We start from the raw sequence: 22,063 nt of genomic DNA, 5'->3' as shown, positions 1-22,063 counted from the left end.
TAGGCACTCTAAGACAATAACATTCTAGACATGCTCTGGGAGAGAAGCTTAAATGAACTGTTAAATTTGGTCTCATGGTCTCATATACTTAAAGAAAGCACAAGCATTCCACCCCCACATCTGCTAATCAGATCATCTAGACCTCCTCCTTTCAATCAACACTTCTGCCTTTGGGTACCTGACACTTTTAGGAGCTATGCCATTGAAAAGGGACAGCGCTATTTCTGATCCTTACTTTTTCTTCCTTAAAAGGGACAGAATATCACAGAGTACTTCTGCCTGCTTCTTTCCTGAAATCCCAGACTGCTGGTGAAAAAAAGATCTCTTACTGTTCTGCTTGTGAGATGGAATATAGCAGAAATTACATAATATGACAACTGAAAAGTTCATTGACCCTATTTGATACCACTTCTTTTTCTTATCTCTGTTTCCCTTCAGAGTTGATTGTTGACTTTATACAGCAATACATGCCATAATCCTACTTTTCATAGAGGATTTTTATATATACACCTTACTGTAAATCACTATATCACCTGATTTCTTCAATTACTCAGATATATAAAGAAAAGAAATTAAAATAAACTGTATTTCTTTCTACTGTTTTATCTGTGCACAAGGATTTACTGTGATTTTCTTATTTAAAAATGAATCCAGTTCTGATATCCTCCTCATTTTCCTACTTCTCTAAATACAATCTTGCATATTCAGTGTATTGCATTCTGTATTTAGCATCAGAGTAACTATCCTAAATATCTCTTCTCTGTGAGATTTGTTGAGTTTCAGTGTATATTTTACATTCTTTGTACTGTGCATTCACAATGTATTCTTGTCATTATGCATTCCACTAAAGAAAGAAAGATATAAAATTTACTGAAATAGAGTTTAGTGAAATGGAGTTTAGAAGAAGAATGTATTTTGAGGTTAATTTTAAAAACACATCTTACTGTGACTCATTACCTTCAATTAAAGACAGATCTATGCATGAACAGCTGTAGTAAAAACAGAAAATGATACTTCTGGGTAATTTATGAGAGGAAGTACACCGTGATCCTATCATCAATAAATAAAAGTGAAGATTACAGCACACCAAAGAATTCAATGAACAGAAATTATGGTGCTTGCTGCTAACAACTACTCCTTGCTTTCTTTGCATTTCAACCTGTTTTGCACTCTCAGGGTGGAATGTTTTGAGGAGTTGTTTTGTACTTTTGCATATTTCTGTGCTTTGATTACATTTTCATGTGGAACATGTAGAAGAGCTATTACCCTGTCTGGTGGGGAATAGGAAGGTGAAGTGATGCTATCTGAAAACGAATTAAAGAAGGTGGGAAGAAATGTGTTCTGTAGTACTGGATAACAGGATGACCTTGAGAGTACTTGCTGAACACGAAGGTGCTTCCTAGTTTCAGAGTCCTTCTGGATCCCCTCCTGATTCTAGGTGTTTGTATACCTATTCTGGTCAACAATCGTTTCTTTTTCTTAACACTGGCTGCCCTCAGGATCCCTATTTTTAAAGCCAGAACACCACCATTTGCCGTTTGTTATGCTTGGGTTTTAGACTGCCAGAACAGCGATGAGGTCCCAGATTGTCATCCAGACACAGTATTTCATCTGGTAAGTACAAAGCAAAAAAGAAGACATAGTACCAGGTCTCCTCAGTCCACGTTGGCTTTTTTTTTAGTACCAATGACAGTTCAAAGCCCTAAATGAACTGGGCTCTACCTGTTTAATAATCTTTTTTTTCCCTTTTTTTTTCCTACTTTGAAGACTTGTAAATAACCAGAAATTAGTCCTCAAGCTTGAAGATGATGGGACTTTAGTAGAAGACCCACTGTTTTGGATCTCCATCTCAAGAAGTCTCTTCCTTTTCCATGGAGAACTGATATATCTAGAGGATACATTCAGAGAATGCGACGAACGTGATATTGCCACCTTAGATTTGGTTTCAACTGAAATGGTTGCAATATGGTAATAATGCAGTGAGATGTTTCACAGCAGAAAATGGAGAAGAAACAACTATGAGGCTTCTCTGATGAGCTCATATTAAGGCTTTTGCTGGGCTTCTGTTTTCTCAGACCAAGTGGTGAAAAGAATGAACACCCTTTTCAGTATCTCTGACAATACTCCACTGACAGCTGAAGAGCTTGGTTACTGGTAATACTTCTGATATTTCTTTTCCTTAACCTCAGCAGTCTTTATATCAGCATGAATTCTCTGTAATGTAGTAGAAAATCAGGTTGTGAGAGGTTAATACCACTAAGCATTTAACTTTTCTTAATCACAATTTGTCGTTTAGAGGTTGGACACTAATCTCTCTCTTTTTTGCAGGATTTTGAACTTTATTAGCAAATATTGTGGACAAGTATTTATGAAAATCATGCGGGTTTTGGTGCAGAAGTTGCAAAGTAGCTGTAAAATAAGCTTGGATAGTATTATGACAATTTTTAAACAGTTAAATCTATTTTTAAAATTCAGGAGACAAAAAAAATAGGCACCACAATGGGGGATTCACTTGGAAGAGCAGCCATTGACAAAATCTGATAATAAGTGATGAGACCCTGAAGTAAGTCTATAAAATTATGAAAAACAAAGAAAGATTAATATTCAGGGCAAAAAACTGATTGGAAAGCCTCCATGAAAAGATAACAGGACTATTTTTAAAGCTGCATTTTAGTTCTAGAGACACAGGGACATGATTTAAAGAGGCTTTCATGCTGATCACTTTAGATAAAAATATACCCTGTTCGAAGTTAGCCAAACATGCCGGATAGCCAAGTTGATGCGATGTGTTCCAGTATACTGTGTGTCCATGGATATTCCGGAATTTACTGTAGGTACAGCTGGGAAATCTCAGAGATACCCCTTTCCAGAACTCAGCTATTGGGTTATAAAAATATTTTCACATTTCCTGCAGATGGCTGGATTCTTTTCTTCACTCATAATTTTAATTCAGAATTCATTATGGACAGCTGCTGGCTCTGATAGAACTTAATTGCTCTTTTACTAGACTCAGCTGCAAGCAGTCAGATTTCCTTTTCCTTTGTAGAGTATATTATATATAAACATGGGCGGGGAGAAAAATAACCAATTAACTAAATACATATGGATAAAATGACTCACTAAGAGCGCTGATCAAATAATGTATCAAACTACAGCTTAGGTCAAAGGAAATTACAGGCCTTGTAGGACATGATAATATATATATGGAAATAATTGTCAGTACCAACATATTTGTAATTTGAGATAACACATGGAAAAGGCATTGCTTCTGAAAAAAAGATCTTACAGAAAATTATTACATTTTAATGAGGGGCAGGTTATTTCACTGAGTAAAAAGTCATCAGTTTCCAGGAGACCTGCTCAACTGAAACCATTTGTTGGCTGAATCCAAATCAGGCCTCAGTACCTCCGCTGGAAAAAAAAAAAAAAAAGACTGGGGAATAGTTACTGTTACTAAGACTACAGAAAAAGGGTATGTCACAAACGAGGGAGCAGAGACAGACAGCAAAAAAGGCATGTGAGGATTGCCTGCCACCTCTGTCCATATAACAAGTACTGAGCAGGTTAGGGTATTTTGCTGTCCTAGTTTGCTATGATGGATGAACACAAGAGAAAGCTGTAGACATTTAAAATAAGAAACAGTGTTAAAGAATGTTCTTTTTTCTCCCTTCATCCAAAGACATTTAGCGAAATGAAGACACATGCTCAAAATAACAGTAAATAGATATCTTCTAACATGATGTGTGAAACTACTTGTCAGAGAATAGTACTTGACAAGAAAACAAGTCAAAGATAAGACTCTCCGGTTTTGTTCTTTAAAATGTGTGTACAATAATGGATATGAACAAGAAATTAACCACCAGTTTCTCTAGGTAGCTAAAGGAATAATGAAGGAAAAGAACTGAAATCCTTATGAAGTAGGGCTAAACTAGTCACCAACTGCTTGTTGCTTGGGAGGAAACTTTACTGAAATATTATTGACCTTGGAGTTTTATACTTTCCCCTGAAAGTTCTGACATTTGCTGTTGTCAGAGGCAGGATACTGGCCTAGACAGACCACTGATTCTGTCTAGTAGTAGCATTCACTATGGTCCTTTACAGATGTCTGACTTCTATCAGAAACAAAATCTTGCCCTATGCAGTCATAGCAGCTTTTTAGGATTTCAAAAGATAATCCGGCCCTGAGTCACAGCAGTGGGGGTATAATCCCATGAACCACAGGCTAAGTGCCAACCAAAGATGGCTTTATACACATAGGACTGATTTAATCAAAAAGACCACAAGTAGGTATTTTCCATTATTTGAACCTGCATAAAGAAATACTGCTATTATTTGTTATTTGTATGCTTTTGAATTTTAATAATGGTTCCAGTGATACTGAGTTTCTATGCTTATAAACAATGGAAGCACATACTGTATATACAGCAGCTTCAGTTCAGGTTTTAGGAAAGGCTGGTTTGCGGTGCAGAACAAGTTTCTAACTTAAGACAAAACTTGAAAATGGATCAGCATCAGTTTGCTGGTGTTTGAGACCTCATGGAGAATTTCCAGGTAATGTAGCATAGTATTTTCCTATTCAGACTAAAAATGTCAAGGTACCCTAGCAAATCTTTAAGGACCCTGCACACTGTCACATTAACTACTGTACGGTAATACTTGTCTTGTTCATCTTTCCAGGTTTTCATATGTGAGCACCTAAATTTTAGGACACAAATTACACACCTAAGCTAATAAGACCCAGACTGCCCTTAAGTTAAAGAGTGATCAGTTGGAGAAGGTAACTGGCATCTTTGCAATCAAGGTGATCCTAACTAATGACACTCAAATTTGAAACAGAGAAAAAAAATTCCATTACTACCCATCCATCACTGGCTCTATCAGCAAACAGATGGAGGCTCTGCTTTTTGTCTGTATAACTACATGTGCATAATACAGTAATTAGGTGAAAACTCTTGTATGTTCAGCATAAAACAGTCAGGGTCTTCAACTGTGAAGCTTTTGGAATCTGAACTTTCACAACCTTGAAAGTTTTTATGGTGAGAATATGGAGGCAAGTCCCAACTCCTGTCCCTCTGTGATGCCATTCATTACACAAATGATTATTAAGTAGTGTCTTGCTATACTGATGACCCCTCAATCAGTGTGCTGGTGGGACACCAGTCTGTTTCTGCCAGCTAGTATTTATCAACCTTTCTTCTAGACTCTTTCTCATTTTCCAGTAGATTCTACAATTCCAACAACTAAACGAAGACAGAACAACCATCCAAAACTTCCTAAATGAAGAGAATCCAGTTCCAGTTCCTTAAACAGAGACCAAGCTCTCAAGGTATCAAACTCTGCAAGCCTTGGTGTATTTTGTATAAGGCACATGCAGAAATGAAATAACTCCAGAGAACAAAGGTATGTGTAGAAATGAAATGACTCCCAGTTACTCTGATATGGTCAGAGTAACTGAGACTATCAATACAAAGGGAATACAATGAAAAACACAGACATTTATTCATTGCTGTATTTTTATATTAAGAGGAACTAAACATCCTAAGCAGAGTCACTGACTATGCATTGTTTTAAGAAGAGAATCTAACAACAGCCTTATCCCTCGCCCTTTGCTTTTTATTTGTGAACAAAGACTTTGAGAAAAAAGTTGCCTTAATGAGATATATGGTGATGTACAGCTAACAGCTGGAGAGAAAATACTGTTACAGTGTTTTCATATATGGATTATACCCAGGACAGTCTAATATATAGTAGCAACCCAATAGCTGCTGGATAAAGACATGTGGGTAAAGCAGAGAAAGTTTAGAATATTTGTGATATTAAAATATTTGTCATACTAAAATGCCTTTATTTCTTTTCCTCTCCAGAGCTTTCAGCTGTCCAGGGAAGTTAGGAAAGATCCTGAGTTGTTCTCAGGGTAGGGAGAGGGAAGGGATGAGGAAGCTTTTAGTATTTTTCAGTCTCCTTTGAGATATTTCTGAGTATGTACTGGATTTTTTTCCCCCACCATGAAAAAGGATAGGCAGTCATCTGCAACCTACTCACTGCCAGGATTAGAGAATGAGCACTTGTGAGGCATGTGGCAAAAGCAGTAGGGAGGTTCAAAAGACACAGAGGTGAAGTAAAACAATCGACTGGAAAATCACTGACTTAGATTTATATTTTTTTTTTTTAATTTTGTTTTTTATTCTGAAACATTGAAAAAAAATTAGGTAAGTATTCTACTTTAAGAAATACAAGATCACATTGGGTTTTGTTATTTTTTGAAAATTAATTGGTTTTTACTGTGCTAACTGGTTATGTTAGTATACTCAGACACTGATTTACTTAAACCAGTCACATTCTTCCAAACATCCAAGTTTTTCTGTCTGCAATAGCATTAACAGTGCCTGCCAAAACTTCACAAAGTATCTTAAAGATACGCCCCTTGGTGCTGGTATTAAAAAGAGAGATTCAAACATATGGCATTGCACTTACATGTTAAGCTTTTATGTAGTGTTACTGAACCAACTACTAAAGTTTCTGTGATGTTTTGAAAACATAGTGGCATAAAGCTCCAAACACCCTCCGGTGCTATTTTATTGTGATCTGATTAGCACCTGTTTGCCTGCACTAATCCATCTTCAAACAAAACCGCGTGCTTTCCCCACTATCATTAGACCACACATTACAGCCTCACCAATGCAGAGTCCTAGGGTTTAAGCTTGCATTTTTTCATTAAAGAAACCCTTTTTTCTAGATCAGCTCTGGAAATTAGGGCAAGTCATGCAGAGACACCAGTGGGATTGTTATATTATTCAACTTCTGTGCAAAGGGACTGAAGGGATACAGTCTTGAAATATAACAGTCTGTAAATGAAAAAGCATCTACTTGCATCACGTATTTCAACCACCATAGAAAAACCTCCAGACAAGTTAATCTAAATAAGCCAAGTCGAGATTTGAACACACACATTATGAAAAGTATCTACAAACAGGATGGGATTGCTAAATTTCTTTTGTGTTATTATTTTTTTTGCATCCAGCTTTACCTTTGATTTAGCTGCTTTTCTCTACCAAATCTCACACTAAAATAATGATACTGCTGTCTTTGGGAGAACATAACTCAAGCAAGGATCACGGAACATGGCAGTTTATAAAGAATATATATCTAAATTTAACTTTACTTTGATTTGGGCTTTCCTAAACTATCTTTCCTGATGCATATAGACAGAGAAGTATAGATTTTTTCCTGGAAAAATAGTGCAATGGCATTATGAATTTATATTATTACTACTACACCTTTTTCATACAAGTAGTCCTACCAGAATATCTGATTACATAAATAAAAAATTCTGCATTTAAATTAGGCCTTGATGTTACCTTTGGTGCTTCACAATCCTTTCAGCAATGATCTATGTTTTATCCTTAAAAATAATGTAGCTTTAATTATATTTTAATTACCTTTTCAGCTTAAAAATCTGCCAACTTTTCTGCATAAGTAAGACCTTTGACCTGTAGAATGTATATATGACATTTCTCAACGTGTTTTAGACTTCTACATTAGATTCAAATTCAATACTGCAAAGGCAACCAAACTGTTAATTATAAGTAGATGTGTAAATGACATGCAAAGATGTCTGTTGCATGGACATTAGTAACAAATAATTACTCATGTTATTGTAAATTCTGATCATATAATTCAGTATTTTTCTTTGCTGTCATCACACAAAATTTGTTATGAAGACTTCCACTTGCATTTGTTTGACATTCAGTTATCAGAACATGTCTTATAAAGTCTAGTAATTTTGAATGGTAATACTTGTATTCCCAGGTAACTTCACAAGTTAAGACCACGCATTTTTTTTCCGGTCACTATTGTGTGAATAGAATGCACTCAAATATTTACAGGGTGCATTCTTCAGTTGTCACTTGTTTTCACCTCAGACTTCTTCCCACTAAGCACACTGTAAGTTATTAAATAATTCTTCATACACTCAACAACCATTTCCTAGGAACAGGATATTAAACTAGCTTATAATCTACTGAGGCTTTGATACAAACTGGTCTGGGGCCATACTGGTGGACCAGATCTCCGACTACCTTGATTCTCTTTAGGATATATAGCCATATCCCAAAACCACCAAGCAAACTGGAAAAACCTCTTAATCTTTTAACATGAAGTGGACTGAAAGACAGCTGTTGGTCAATATTAAGGCAGATGTGGAGAATGCAGTCAGGAAAAGCTTGGGCTAAATCTTTCACTTACAATACCTACTTATAAATACAGAATAAATAGGGGGTTACTCTCCAAGGATCAAAATGCAGATAGCTGGCTCTTTTATTTATTCCTCACCCAGGCAGGATTCTGTTGCTTTTACTTGGTGTTGACCTGAATCAAAAGTGAAAAGGAGATCAGCTTTGGAGCAGTAAGAAACTCTGAGCTAAATTCACGGACGTATTATAGACAAGTAGCTTTTCCCTTAGTTGCCTGCTGGCTTTTATTTTCAGGTTTTTATGGGTTAAAAGCTTTGCAGAAAATTGCTGTCACAGCTTCTTCATACCTGCTCTTTCTTTTTACCAAACGTATTTTGAAAGGTAAACCCCCTTGTATTTATACTTCTATAACATGTCATTATTATAATTTCCTGAGCTCTGACAGTTTGTTAGCTACTGGAACAAACATAAAAGAAGGTATCAGTGCTGTCTCATATGTCTTACACTCCTCACTATAAATCTCATTTTCCCACTGGGGAGTAAACTAAGATTATCCCTTCAATGGAGTATCTTGGAAAAGCACTGCCTACTGTAGGCAAAGATACAAGATATGGTCTTGTATTATATTGTTTTGCTCTAGTGGAGAAAGTTTGAAATACTTCTGATATCTGAATGATGGCAGTACATGAGCTTTAATGAAAAGGGACTTAGAGAAATCTGAACACAAAATGGGAGACAGTGATAGATAAGATACAGAACAAGGAAAAGAGGACTTTTTTTAAGAAGCTGCAGAGGCACACTAGGGGCCGGCAAAGGAAGAAATGAAAAGTAAGAAGTTTGTCAAGAACAGGTAAAATATCTCAGTGAAAAAGGGTGACTACTAGAAGGCAGGGAAAGGTGATGCATGACAAAAATTGGCAGGAGAATGCTACCATTAGAACAATGATCTTTCTTCAGAGAAAATACTAAGACATGTAGGAACATATTTCATATTGAAATGGTTCAGCAATATGGTAAAAAACAGTGAAATGAGTTTGAGAAAACAGTGGAATTGAAGGACAGAAATAAAATATAATTAGATGTACGTATGGAATAAAGAGCAGTCTAGACTCTGGAGAGAAAAAAATTGAAAAAAGTGAAATGACTGAGTATGAAAAGCAAAAGAGGGAGTGGAACGGAGAAATTTACAAAGTGTGCAACAGAGAAGAGAGGAAAGAAAAATCTGAAAGCAGATTCTAAGAAAAAATAGGTAACATGAAACTTGCTTACTTTTTATGTTTCAACATAAAATGAAAACTTTTGTGAGCTTGAAATGAAATATTTAGGCATGTTCAGTACTTTAATTTCAAACTAAATGTTAATTTTTTTCATGTTGCTGAATGAAAGACATATCTTTTAGCCTAAAAAAATTGTGTTGACGCTCTGTTGTCCCTCTTCTGATTCTTTTTACCAATTTAGTAACATCAAATTCAAAATGATAAAGCAATACAAATCTCAAGATATAATGTTGCTACAATATGCCTGAAAAGAGACACCCACATTAACATTATTACTGTATGAAAGACTTTAGGAACTTATTCTTGTTGGTCTATCAGTTAGATAATTAGCACATTAACACTGATGAGTTAGTGAGTACATTCATAAACTCTGGACTGTCCACAAAACTTGCTGCTACATGCCTAGCCACATAAAATTTTTAAATATAGAGACATAAATGTCTAAATTTGCAAGAAATCTGGTTTCATTAGTTCTTCTGCTCATAGACAAATTGCTGGGAGTGGGATTTAAAAGGCTTGCTAAAATAATAGAATATGTGGAAGACTGCTTTGTAGAGGATAGGTTGTATGAAGTGCCTAAAATCTTAATGTCTCAAGAAGCTATACATAAGGCAAAGAGCAAATTTACTACCAGGATATGCATATTGTAGAGTATCAATAAATAAATCAGTAGGAAATTCGGAAAAAAAGTCCCTCAACAGGCATCAAATCATACTACCTATCCTGACCACCACTTTCACTGAAATATGCATGCATAACCAATGACAAGGAGAATAAAATGACCTTGCAGTTCATCAATACCACTGAGTGATAATAAGCTTTGTATTTTACTTCATCTTTTCCAATGACTTGCTGTATGACTCTTAACAACTAATTTAATTTGTCTATTTTTGCACTGAGAGAATTTAGGTAATTATACTAACTTAACAGCATTCCCAGAGTGGAAGGATTCATTTCTTCTATTAATTTTGGTTTTGATTTAAAGCATAACATCTTCACTGCTGAACACCTTTGGAGGTATGCTCTATATGGATCAAGCTGATAAATTATAGCTGAGGCAATCTATAATTCTAGGCAATATTCACAATGTTTGAAGATCCTGTAAATACAAGTACAAAATGATTTGGCTCCATTCAGGAAATACTCAGCAAACTGTATAAATAAATTTGTATTATTATTTATTCCACGTTCCTAACCCTGTTGTTTCAATAAATATTAAATGTCTATCTTTCATGTTCTCTGATCTTTTCTAAGCAGTCTGTGCCTTGCAACACTGAAGTCCTGCTTATTTTGTTTTCCTGTTGACTTTATTTTCCTGTCTCATTTACAAGAGCCTCTTCTAATCACTTTAAAAATGTTTAAATAACCAGCTTCCATGGCTGGCTTACCAGTATGTAAGAAGCCAGAACTAGAGGGGTTGGTAACCTTTAGATATTCTAAAATTAATTCCTCTTGAACAGACCAAAGAAAATAATTCTGGCCCATCCAAGTAGGCAGTGCCATACTCAGGTCCCCAATTTGTAATGCACCCATCTTTTTCTTTGACAGAAGTATCTTTGAAAGAAGATAATGTTTTCATGTGCAACAAAACAGAAAGCAGTAATCTTGACATAATACGCTTTGAAAGAAATTCTGGGCTTACCTGCAATGCACAACCATAGGTCCAGCGTCAGGCGGGTTGCAGGTCTTGACTCGTCGCAGGAAAGCTAAGAATGGTGTTGGGTGTTCTGGGACACCATGGTCAGGCCAGGCAGTGAACTGGAATTGCCTCACTTCCCTTTTCTCACTTGAACCATTCTGTGAAATTAAAAAACTTCATGACGGAACTGCCACTTGATGTGATACTGGCACTTTTCAATGAAACAACTGCAGAAGTATATATATCAGAGAAGTGAATTTAAATCATATTGGGGCCAGAGAGAAATGGAAGTCAGGCTACGGAGGGAAATATTTCTTATATTCTAAATTGCAGGATTCAAAAAATGTATGAGCTTTAACTATACTGCACAGTAATGCACCACAACAAGTGCCAGAGCTTTAGCTAGCATTTCATTCAGTTAAATGGTTTTTCATAGTGAGAGCTCTGTATTAACTTACTATGCTCTAAGAAAAATACACTCTGTCTATAGAAGAAGTCTCATTGTTCAGTGCTGCTAGAAGGAAATGAGGGAGGAAAGTGGAAGGAGGGAAAGGGAAGAAAACGAGTGAGGAAATAAGGGAGAAAGGCAGGGAAGGCAGGAAGCATTATAAAGGAGAGCAGGGAGGCAGGAGGGAAAAAGTGATAGGAAGGAAGGAAGGAAGAAAGGAAGGAAGGAAAGGGAAAGGGAAAGGGAAAGGGAAAGGGAAAGGGAAAGGGAAAGGGAAAGGGAAAGGAAGGGGGAAAGGAAGGGGGAAAGGAAGGGGGAAAGGAAGGGGGAAAGGAAGGGGGAAAGGAAGGGGAAGGGGAAGGAAAAAAGTTGCTTACATTTAAATTTTAGAGTATATTGTAAGTATATATAAGTTTATATACCTTGTAAAGTGCAAATGTACGAACACAGTACGTTGCCAATTCAACAGTGTCTAAAAGGGTCACTTGGATTAGTCCGTAAGTTTCTGTGCCTCTGCTTGGCCAGTATTGATCACACTTCACCTGTAGTGAAAAATATGTAATTATTTAATACACTTGAAACTGACATTTATTACATATCTGAGTGTATATCACTGTAGGTTTTTAAAGTATGTGGACTTAGAATGTTCAACAACTACTAAGGATCCAACATAAGAAATTTATTTTATCATCCACAAGAATTGCTCTTCTGGTAGTAGCTCTTACAATATCTTCTTCCATAATGGGTATTTGTAAATTCAGTGGGGCAGATGATTAAGAAATACTAATAAGTAAAGATAAAGAAAAAACAATTTATAGCAGCTAAAAATATGATCTGTATCTTCAGTAACTCACCTTTCACAGTCCAGAATTTAATAACAGTACTAATCCAGTAAAGGTAGACAGACAATTTTTTGAATATTTGCCATATTTCACCTATTTCACATTAGTCCACGAACATAGAAACTGCTGCTTGGACGTTAGTGTTTAGTATGTCTAGAAATGTCTCAGTAAAAACCTGAATTTTTTGAGAAATAATTTTAGGACACAGATAAAAGAAAGAGGACCAGCAACTATTAAATGAGCTGTGAGAAAATACAATTTCCTTCTCAGATCAGTGTTACAAATCATATAATGAAATTCTGTTCACAGGCATTCAAAAAACATGGTTTGATAGAGAGAGTTCATCCATCAAATTTTAAAAGACAAAGGACATTTCATGCAGAGAAATCTCCATTTCAAAACACCATATTTTAGAATATTAATGAGCTGAAATAATTCTGTATAAAATGACACATAAGAGAACCATATGTTTATCATCATTGCTGAAGCCCAATGATTTGTTTCAGCTAAAAATGGTATTTACAATGAAAGCTATTATGAAAAAAGAAATGCTGAACCTCTAAAACAATCAGAACACATGGTACAAAGTAGTATGGGGGTTAAATAATTGAAAATATTTTGCTTTCAGTGACCGATAGGTGAAACTGAGACAGTTAGTCTCTGTTCTATTTAGAACAATACATTCTTATCAATTAGCCTTGCATACGGTACAGAAAAGAACTGTATTCAAGAGTCAAGTAATAATACATTGCATTTGTTTAATAAATGTCTTCATTAATCACTCTAAACCAGACTCATACCAAATTCAGTGAGAATACACAAGCTGTAAGAAACAACAAAAGCAGAATATAGCACAGTATTTCTGATAAAAATGTGAACTATCATGCTATTCCAAGAGAAAAACTGATGATTCCCCCAAAATGGAAAATTAAGAAATGCATCTTCAAAACTCATGTGTTCTCCAGGTTTCTTGCTCTGCAAAGTACTTATTGAAAATGACTTAGTACGCTTTCAAGCTCCTGAGTCCTGAATAGCTTTTGCTTGCAAATCATTTTATTTTGAGGCTCACAGGTCACAGATCACTAACGGTTCACAAATCACAGTATGAGAACAAGTAATCTAGATAAAGAGGAGAAGAAATTCTAACGACTAAAGCAGGTGATGAACATCCATTAGAGGCAAAAAAACCTGAAACATTTTTTTAGAGGACTTGATAGCTTAATTTATAGATAAGGAATTGGAACAAAGTAACTAAAAATGTTTATTGATACTACAGTCTTAAAAATGGGATTAATAGTGTATAAAATCCTCTTATTAAGAGGAATTAAGTAATTACTTCCTTGTGCCATTTACTGAAATACAGAAAGAGTAACTATTGCAGGTATTTCACGAATATTGGTGATTTATTTGCAAGATTCCTAATACTAAAAGAAGCCACTGTGGTCTTCTGCAAATCAGACAGAAAGGTATAGGTTCAATTGAGTTATTTCAATATAATTATTGTAAATGTAGTTTCACTTTATCATTAATATAGACACAGTGTAACTTGTATCTATATTGGTTAGCTGTATTTTAGATAAACAAGTTGTGGTTTATTATGTATTAATTCCCATAGAATGATATACATTTTTTCATGGGAAATGTTGATACATAATAGTTGTTGTTTGTAATCTTAGCAACTACAAGTTTCGTATAAAACTCTGACTGAACCTGTTTTGTTTGAATTAATTTAAAAAAAAATGAATAAAAATGGTAGAATAATTTATGTACTTTTAATAAAATTAATACAAGAAATAAATGTCTGGCTATGCCTTTGCATGCCTAAACATGTAGTTCTCCTCTTTACCCTGCAGTTCCCATGTATAAATTGTATGCTGGTAGAAGCAGTGCCAGTTTCCAGAAAGCATGCCTGTAAAATTAATCAGCTTTCTCACTAGAAAAACTTTATAAAAGCAACTTCCAAATGTAACAGAGAGAAATAAATGTTCAGCACAAAAATTGAATGGAAATTCAGAACATAGCAGGTTAACAGTATCTTTGCAAACAACAGAAAATACTTGGTTTTGGGTTTTTTATTATTTTGTATAGTAATCTAATGTTAAGCATATACTCTGATTCACAAGCCTGTAGAAAATTGCTCCTTTTCAATTAGGCTGGGAGAAAATAAATGTGCCTGCTCTTTTAGGTGCAGTTTTTAGTTTTTTTTTTCATTTATTAGTTTATCTAACATAAACTCCAATAATTTTATAATTTTTCTAAAATACGTTCTGTGAGAGCTAGCTGATGCAGAGGGCTGCTGGAAGCAGACACTAACTCTTAAAAAATAAATACAATTTGTAGACCAGTGTATATATTATTTGAAAGTGGAAACTGATGAAAATAAGTATCAATTCTTTAGAAAGAAAACCTGTTTTCGGATTGATGTGGATTTGTCTTTCTGGAAGAGCACATGAACCATAAGTCGATGGAACTACATGTTGTATTCCTTCTGCCTCTTGATTTTTCTCAGAACAAGAGGTCTTCTTCAGAGATGTGCCCTTACCTGCCTCCTACACTTTTTTGCTCTGTGACCATAAACCTTACATTCCCAATACTCCTAACAATTTAGAGTCCAATTTATCTTTGTGAGAGATCAGAACAATGTTTTCTATTAGACTTCAGCAGCAGCAGAGAATCAAATAATATAAGCTAACACTTAAGGCACTGTTTTCTGAGACAGAGTTCTTGTTAAGTGTTCTATTGTATTTTAAGATCCCAGCCTTCAGCACTTCAAGTAAGTTTATTTTTCAGAAGTTTAATATTAATGGTTTTTTTAGAAAAAAATTCTCAAACCCCTTGAGTCATCCAAATTTTAACACTAAATATCAACAAGACAATTTTAAAATTATTTGCCAAATTTTTTTTTGCTTTAGCTCTTTGTTCTATATTTAATTTCCTTGTAGTACAGGGAATCTCTTCCTCACTTGTGCACATTGTTTGGAAAACAGACAACTTTAATGTGGTAAAGTATGATGATGATAACATGCGTCATCCTTCAGAAATACAATTACAACTTTTATTTATTTTCAGAGTTAGTTTGTAATAAACCTTTGGTGAATGTCATAGTCCTCACTTTCCTCTTATCCACCCAGCTTCCAGTTCCAAGGGCTGATCTTTGCCTCTGCAGACTATATTCACCTGCACCCAATGAGAGCTTTTCTGTGCCACTAAGTGTATATGGTTACAGAAAACAGCTTTCACCAATAATTCTCTAATGTTCTGTTGCCTGTCACTAAAGATAGGAAGATGAATGAAACAGACACACGAGCACTAAAGAACTCACCGGTGATTTCAAAGAGTGTTTTTTAAAGAGAAATTAAATTACAAGTAATGACAGGCATATCTTTTACTACTACTTTCACTGTCTCATGATCATAGGTTGCACACTGCCAAAACCACTACATGTGAGATCACAGCAGCTCTCAAAAGACTACTAAATATATTACGAAATCTTTTAAGTACCATAGTAGTAGACATAGCTAGAAGACATAACTAATGATAGGCACATTCTTTTAACCTGCCCCTCAAACATACATTTTCTTTCTCTACATTTCTTCCACTCAGACCATGCGAATCCTTGCTCTTCATGTAAGTACGAGTGTTCACTGAAAGCAAAGCTGCAAGAAAATGTAAATGCTTTCTTTTCCATTCAAAATGAGAAGCTTGAGACCAGTTTAGACTTGAGGGGTTTAAGTAGCTACAGAGTTCCTACGAATATTTGTGGATATTCACACTTCAACAAGTCACAGACACTAGAGAAGGCACTGCCATGCATCAACAGAGCTGAAGGAAGTGTATTTCCATATGAACATATGAATACAAAGATTTCTGACATTCAAGGGTAAAGAAATAATTTTCCTATGTAGTTCCATCATTCAGGCTGAAAGGCCCTTCAGGTGATTCTTAACACATGAGCCAGGTGTTACAGGCCATCTGAGATTATAAGGACAAAACACAAATCAGGAAAGAGACAGCAAACTAGTAATAGGCAGATTCATGTAGTACATTCCTTGCTGTAAGAACAGCATATGATCACGCTGAATCTGGAACAGGAAATAACAGCAGTATGTGACAAACTTATTGATCTGGTTTTCTTAATAATAATAGTCTTTTGCAGACAAAACTTTCTAATGACATTTTCAGATGGTCTTCCTTCAAAAATAAAGTATCTCTAAAGTGATGTTGAATGATAATAATAATTATGCAATAAAAAAGGTAGTGCCAGATGTTGAATGATAATAATAATTATGCAATAAAAAGGTAGTGCCAGTTGTTGGCATTGGAAACTGCCTCAAACGCTATCAGGCTAGCTTAGTGCCTGAGCTAACGTTCTGTTTCTAAGCACTTGTTACTCTGAAGCCATTTTCCTTTTTGCAACAATGTCTTGCCACATAAAGATTAGGCTGATTTGTGTCTAAACATCATAGGCATTGACACTAGTGTATGAGACTGTAATGCAAAGATTTTTTTAAAAAAATCAGAATACAGAATCATATTTTTTAGGCCTTATTTGAACAAGATTTGGTCAAGTGTTATTCATTTACTTTGGTCTAACGCTAAATGACAGATTAAAAATATAAACTCCTATTCAGAAATAAGGCTGAAAATAAAACAGTTTAAAGAAGTTTTAGATTTTGCTTTCAGAAAGGCATTGAATTTAATAGGATCCTAAATTCTGAAAGAACTGAGCACCCAGCCTCACGCAGACAGATCCTTCTAAGCCTCTCCAAATGTATTCCCAAAACAATAACTTCTGGAAATTTTGGTTCTTTGAATCCATTTTTTACTACAGAAAAAAGAACATTTGTATGCACTGGTCTCTGATAACTATTTATAGTAGATACATACCCGTCAGTATGTAAAGGCAAAGATGTTGATGTTAAGTCTGGAGAAAAGGAGGCTAAGGGGAGACCTTATCTCTCTCTACAACTACCTGAAAGGAGGTTGTAGTGAGGTGGGGGTTGGTCTCTTCTCCCAAGTAGCAAGTGATAGGACGAGAGGAAATGGCCTCAAGTTGCACCAGGGTAGGTTTATGTTGGATACTAGGAAATATTTCTTCACTGAAAAGGTTGTCAAGCATTGGAACAGGCTGCCCAGGGAAGTGGTTGAGTCCTCATCCCTGAAGGTATTTAAAAAGACATGTAGACGCGGTGCCTAGGGACATGGTTTAGTGGTGGACTTGGCAGTGTTAGGTTAATGGTTGGACTTTATGATCTTAAAGGTCTTTTCCAACCTAAATGAATCTGTGAGTCTATGACTGTTGAAGCTCATCTGAACTGAGTATTTGGAGTATAAAAACTGGGTAGAAAATAAGCACTTCTGCAGTGCAATATAATTCTGTCTAAGGTCTTAATTACAGTAGCCTTGAAAAAGAAGTTCAAAATGGGATTTGGAGACAATATAAATGAAATTTAGGCTAATCAATTCATAACAAACTTTAGTCCTTTAGTAAGTCTGCAAATCAACCCTCATTACACCCTTACTCTGAAATTTCTGAGATATGATTAGTAGGCTAACAGTTAATACTGAAAGATAATTGATAATTAAAAAGATAACCCCCAAACTGTTTCCATTCTGATCCTTATGGCAGAGTGTTGTACGGTTATTAAAACAAAACGAAACAGATATTAAAAGGAATCTTGGGCATATTTGAAATGTGTTCTCTATCTCATCTTTCATCTTCATCTATGCAAGCCAAGAACAGTTCAAAACTATATTGCTGGCATCAATGTGAGATGCCCTTTTTGAACTCTTCCTAACAGCAGGGAAGGCAGGAGCTTAGCGAATTCATTTTGAAGGATGAGTCTGTCAAACAGTTAAGTACAGCAAGATTTTCCCAAAAGGTCTTGAAAAGGTTTATATGAATGGAACTGAGGGGAAAAGTGAATGGTGTGACTACTTTTTGCTTCATCCTCTTCCTGTACTCAAGGCTGATCACCGTGTGCAGCCTGAATACTCCTTTCACTGAATGAGATATTACATTACAGTATGAAGAACATATTGAACAATTCAGCTTACTATTCAAGTGCTCTAATGAAAATTTTCTATTGTCCATACAAGAGAGCTATCTCTTTTAGATGATATGAATATTATGTAAGAAGCCAGTGAAACAAAACAATCAAAAGAGTGAAACATCAGAGCAACAAAATTCTATTATTCTCATGTTTTTGATTCACCAGAAAGCCAGAAATGAATGGATGAAACAGCATGAAAATGAGAAACAGTACACTGGAGAACATTTTGGGGACTTTAAGAGGTTTCAGTTTGGATTTTGATTTTTGAATGGAACTTTGAGTCATGGTGAGCTTTCTATTGCTAGTTTAATACACAGATAAAATTCTTAATCTCATAAATGTATTTCATACAGTTCCTCTGATATTAACCAGAAAGACCACCCAGAAAAAACATCTATTACCAATATGTACCTTTCAGTAGACAGCTGTATCTATTAACTTCCTTAGAAAATAGGAAAAGCTTTGTAAATGATTGAAAATGTAAATCATAATATTCTCTTTCAGAGACATCTGTCTGAAGAAATTAAACTTTCCAGATGTGTTTCTCACCATAAAGGAGAACTGGTCTTGAGTCTTTCACTGAAATCTGCTAAATAAGTAAATGTGGAGTTATTTTCCCTAAACAATACTAAATTCATTCACTGACCTTTTCAAGCTTGGAATTCCTTGAAAGAACTCCCTGCACTGAAGTAATAGGTTGCAGTGCTAAACCAAACATGAACTCATCATTGCACTTTGAAAAAAAATATGCAGAATTTTTAATCTTGCAAGGAAAACTTCTAACTTAAAATGTCAATGGCCATTCTCTACATGTGGCACAGTCCCTCTGTCTGTATTAAGAGAAGAATTACATGAGGTAGTAATGTGTGTCTTACCTCGAGCACAAAGCAAATGAACTAAGCAAATAAAGTCAAATTGCTGAGTTACAATACAGTTTTGACTAAACCACTTGCTATACACTTGCCTCAGGGAAATGGTATTTTTGAGACAACTATCCATCTACCCTAACAGCTAAGAGAAACCACTTCATTTATGGACACAGAACCATAACACAAAAAACTGGATGGTTGCCTTGAAAAATACTTGTGGCAGTACCAGGTATTACCACATCATTTCAGGTTAGACTCTGGTGTAAACAGTTCTTGAAAGCTTACAGTGTAAGAAACTGCACAAAATACCTACAGAGTTTCCTCCATTCATGACATTGTATTTTGGAAGTTCTTTAACAGTTTAACATAAATCATCTTTGCTGCAAAGTTTATTTCTTCCTCCTAGAGCCCCACAGGCAGGGAAAACGCTTGATTGCCATGAAATTTTTAACAGCCTTTCACATGCTGAAGACTATTATGTTTTCCTTCACTCTGTTATATATAAAACAAATCCAATTCTTTCTGACTTTCTCCATACATCATTTCTCCAACCTTTGATCGTTACTGTTCTCTTCTAGATTCTCTGTAATATACCAACATCTTTTCACATGGGGCATTCATTCTGTATGTCTTCAACTCCAAATGTGTATAAAGCTGAAATAACCAGACATGGCATGCCAAAACTACTTTCAGCCTACGTAGTGGTGTTACAGCATTTCTGTTCACACAAAATTAGGCCTGCTTATAGTATGGCATTTCCACAGCTATTTTGCTGGGTGACATAATAGTCTGAGTTTTAGCTGAGGCACCTCGGCACATGCCTTCCACCTGTAATGTGCCTAGAAAAAGAAACTTTAAGCATTATTGGTGAGTGCAGTCTATGTTAGTATACGTCTAGGATTAGATTCTTACAGGAATTAAGCACCTATGACTGACTGCTTTTCAGTGAGAGTTAAGCACATCCCTGCCCTTGCACCTCTGAGAATCCTTCCATAAAGAACACCCATATGGTTGAGTTTCACAATTCTGACACGGTAACTGGTGACTCCAGCTCATACAAAGGTGTAGGAATTTTTGGACTGTGGCGATTGCATTCTGTTACAGTGAAAACAAAAAAACAGTACAAACCTACACATTTTTATTTTTATTTTTGTAAATCTGGTGAACACATGCTCAACTTGACTTTGGATTTTTCTTTTTTTTTCTGCCAGCTCTCTCATTCATTCTTCTTCTGACTCATATCTTAGCATGCTGAGAGCATTAAAGAAGTGAAATAGAATTCTGATAGTACATTATTGATACAGAAGTTATTGGTTTGCCATTAAAATTAGGGAATGAATAATGACAAAACTGCACATTTAAGTCTTCTTTAGTAAAACAATACAATTCAGTATAAAAGAATGCCATCTGCAACACATATCCTATCTACTAATATGTCTGCTGAGAGAGATGTTAACTTAACTCTTACCAGATAAAGACATGCATATTTTTCTTGTTGCTGCAAAATTCAGGTAAATTTTTAATTTATATTTTCCGATGTTTAAGTAAGTATTTCACAACTATAAAAAAAAAAAAAAAAATTACATACCTGTGCTGCCCAATACAAAACAGGGCAGCTTTTATGCACAAATCAATTACATTTTATCTAAATACAGTAGAATACAGGTGCACTTAGGAGCATATTGATATAATCTGTAATGAATTGCTAAGTGCACGTATTGATGACTTTTCTACTCATATTAGTGAAGATGTCTTATTGTCACTTAGCTCCAGTATTACCTGTCAAAACATACTTAGGAGGAAAAATCTGAAATTTGCTGCTGAAGCCCTGCACAACAAATGGAAAACTACCTTAATCGCAATCAATAAAACTCGGCTGCACAGCCTGTATTTGTCTGAAATATCTTCATGCCTTTCATACAGACAAGAAAACATTCTTAGTTTTCTGTGCTTATTACTTACTGTTGTGCAAGTACTATTGCTTTGTCTTAGCTATGAGGTCAGCTACATTAGATACCAGTGCCTACTCTGCCATCAACAAATGAAGATTCATTAAAAATTTTAGCAATTTGGCATTTGGAGTAGAAGAATTTAGGGTTCTTCCCAGACCTGCCTTTACATTTTCCATGCCTATAGCAAAACCTAGAAATTTTTGGTGGCCATAGTATCAGTTCAAAAACTAAAGCCTTCCTCATCAGTATACAAGTTCAGAATCTGGCTTATACTTGAAAAATTCTAAGGGTCGTTATATTGTCATTTAGCTTTGACCCGATTGGTGTTTTTTGACAGAAGATTCTAATCCTAGGCACTATGGTCCCAACATAGAAAATATTGCCAATGAGGTTAAGGAGGGAAGCAAGTGTTTTCTACCAGTTCCAAAACAACATAGTAAGCATATTGAAAATAAGAAATCACATAGCAAAGAAGGAAAGGATTGAATTCTCTTTCAAGTGGATGATCCACAACAGTACCCTACCCTGAAACAGGAGGCAGGGCTAGATGTTTCCTGTGTGAGGCAATATTATCTTTTGCTCTAAAGTGAGATTCTCTATCTTCATCTGATCATTCACATCATTCACTACAGCACACAAGTTCTCAGAACATTCAATTAAATCAAAGGATCTAAAAAAAAAAAAAAAAGGAAAATCTGCACTGCTGAGGGTGCTGAGGGCAGAGGGAAAGACAGAGGAGTAGGGAAGAGAGGTATCACACATTAATACTTTACATGCTTTACAGCTTTCCT

The 22,063-nt window shown here is 35.4% G+C and overlaps 1 protein-coding gene across 16 annotated transcripts in view; it reads right to left on the bottom strand.

Annotated features, from left to right (window-relative positions):
* The window catches only part of PTPRD (protein tyrosine phosphatase receptor type D), a 1,305,401-nt gene that overhangs the window by 26,750 nt on the left and 1,256,588 nt on the right, over positions 1-22,063 (bottom strand). For all 16 annotated transcript variants that reach the window (XM_087741431.1, XM_087741446.1, XM_087741430.1 and 13 more), the window contains 2 exons: positions 11,979-12,098; positions 11,112-11,266 (listed from right to left, as the gene is read on the bottom strand). In XM_087741431.1, the coding sequence (XP_087597557.1) occupies positions 11,112-11,266; positions 11,979-12,098 (275 nt within the window). The remainder of the gene's footprint in view (positions 1-11,111; positions 11,267-11,978; positions 12,099-22,063) is intronic.

The sequence above is a fragment of the Nipponia nippon genome, unplaced genomic scaffold (assembly GCF_047370975.1).
Source record: "Nipponia nippon isolate SJK-2023a ecotype South Korea unplaced genomic scaffold, ASM4737097v1 scaffold_8, whole genome shotgun sequence".
In the NCBI taxonomy this organism is placed as follows: domain Eukaryota; kingdom Metazoa; phylum Chordata; class Aves; order Pelecaniformes; family Threskiornithidae; genus Nipponia; species Nipponia nippon.
This window is presented reverse-complemented; position numbering and strand designations above follow the sequence as displayed.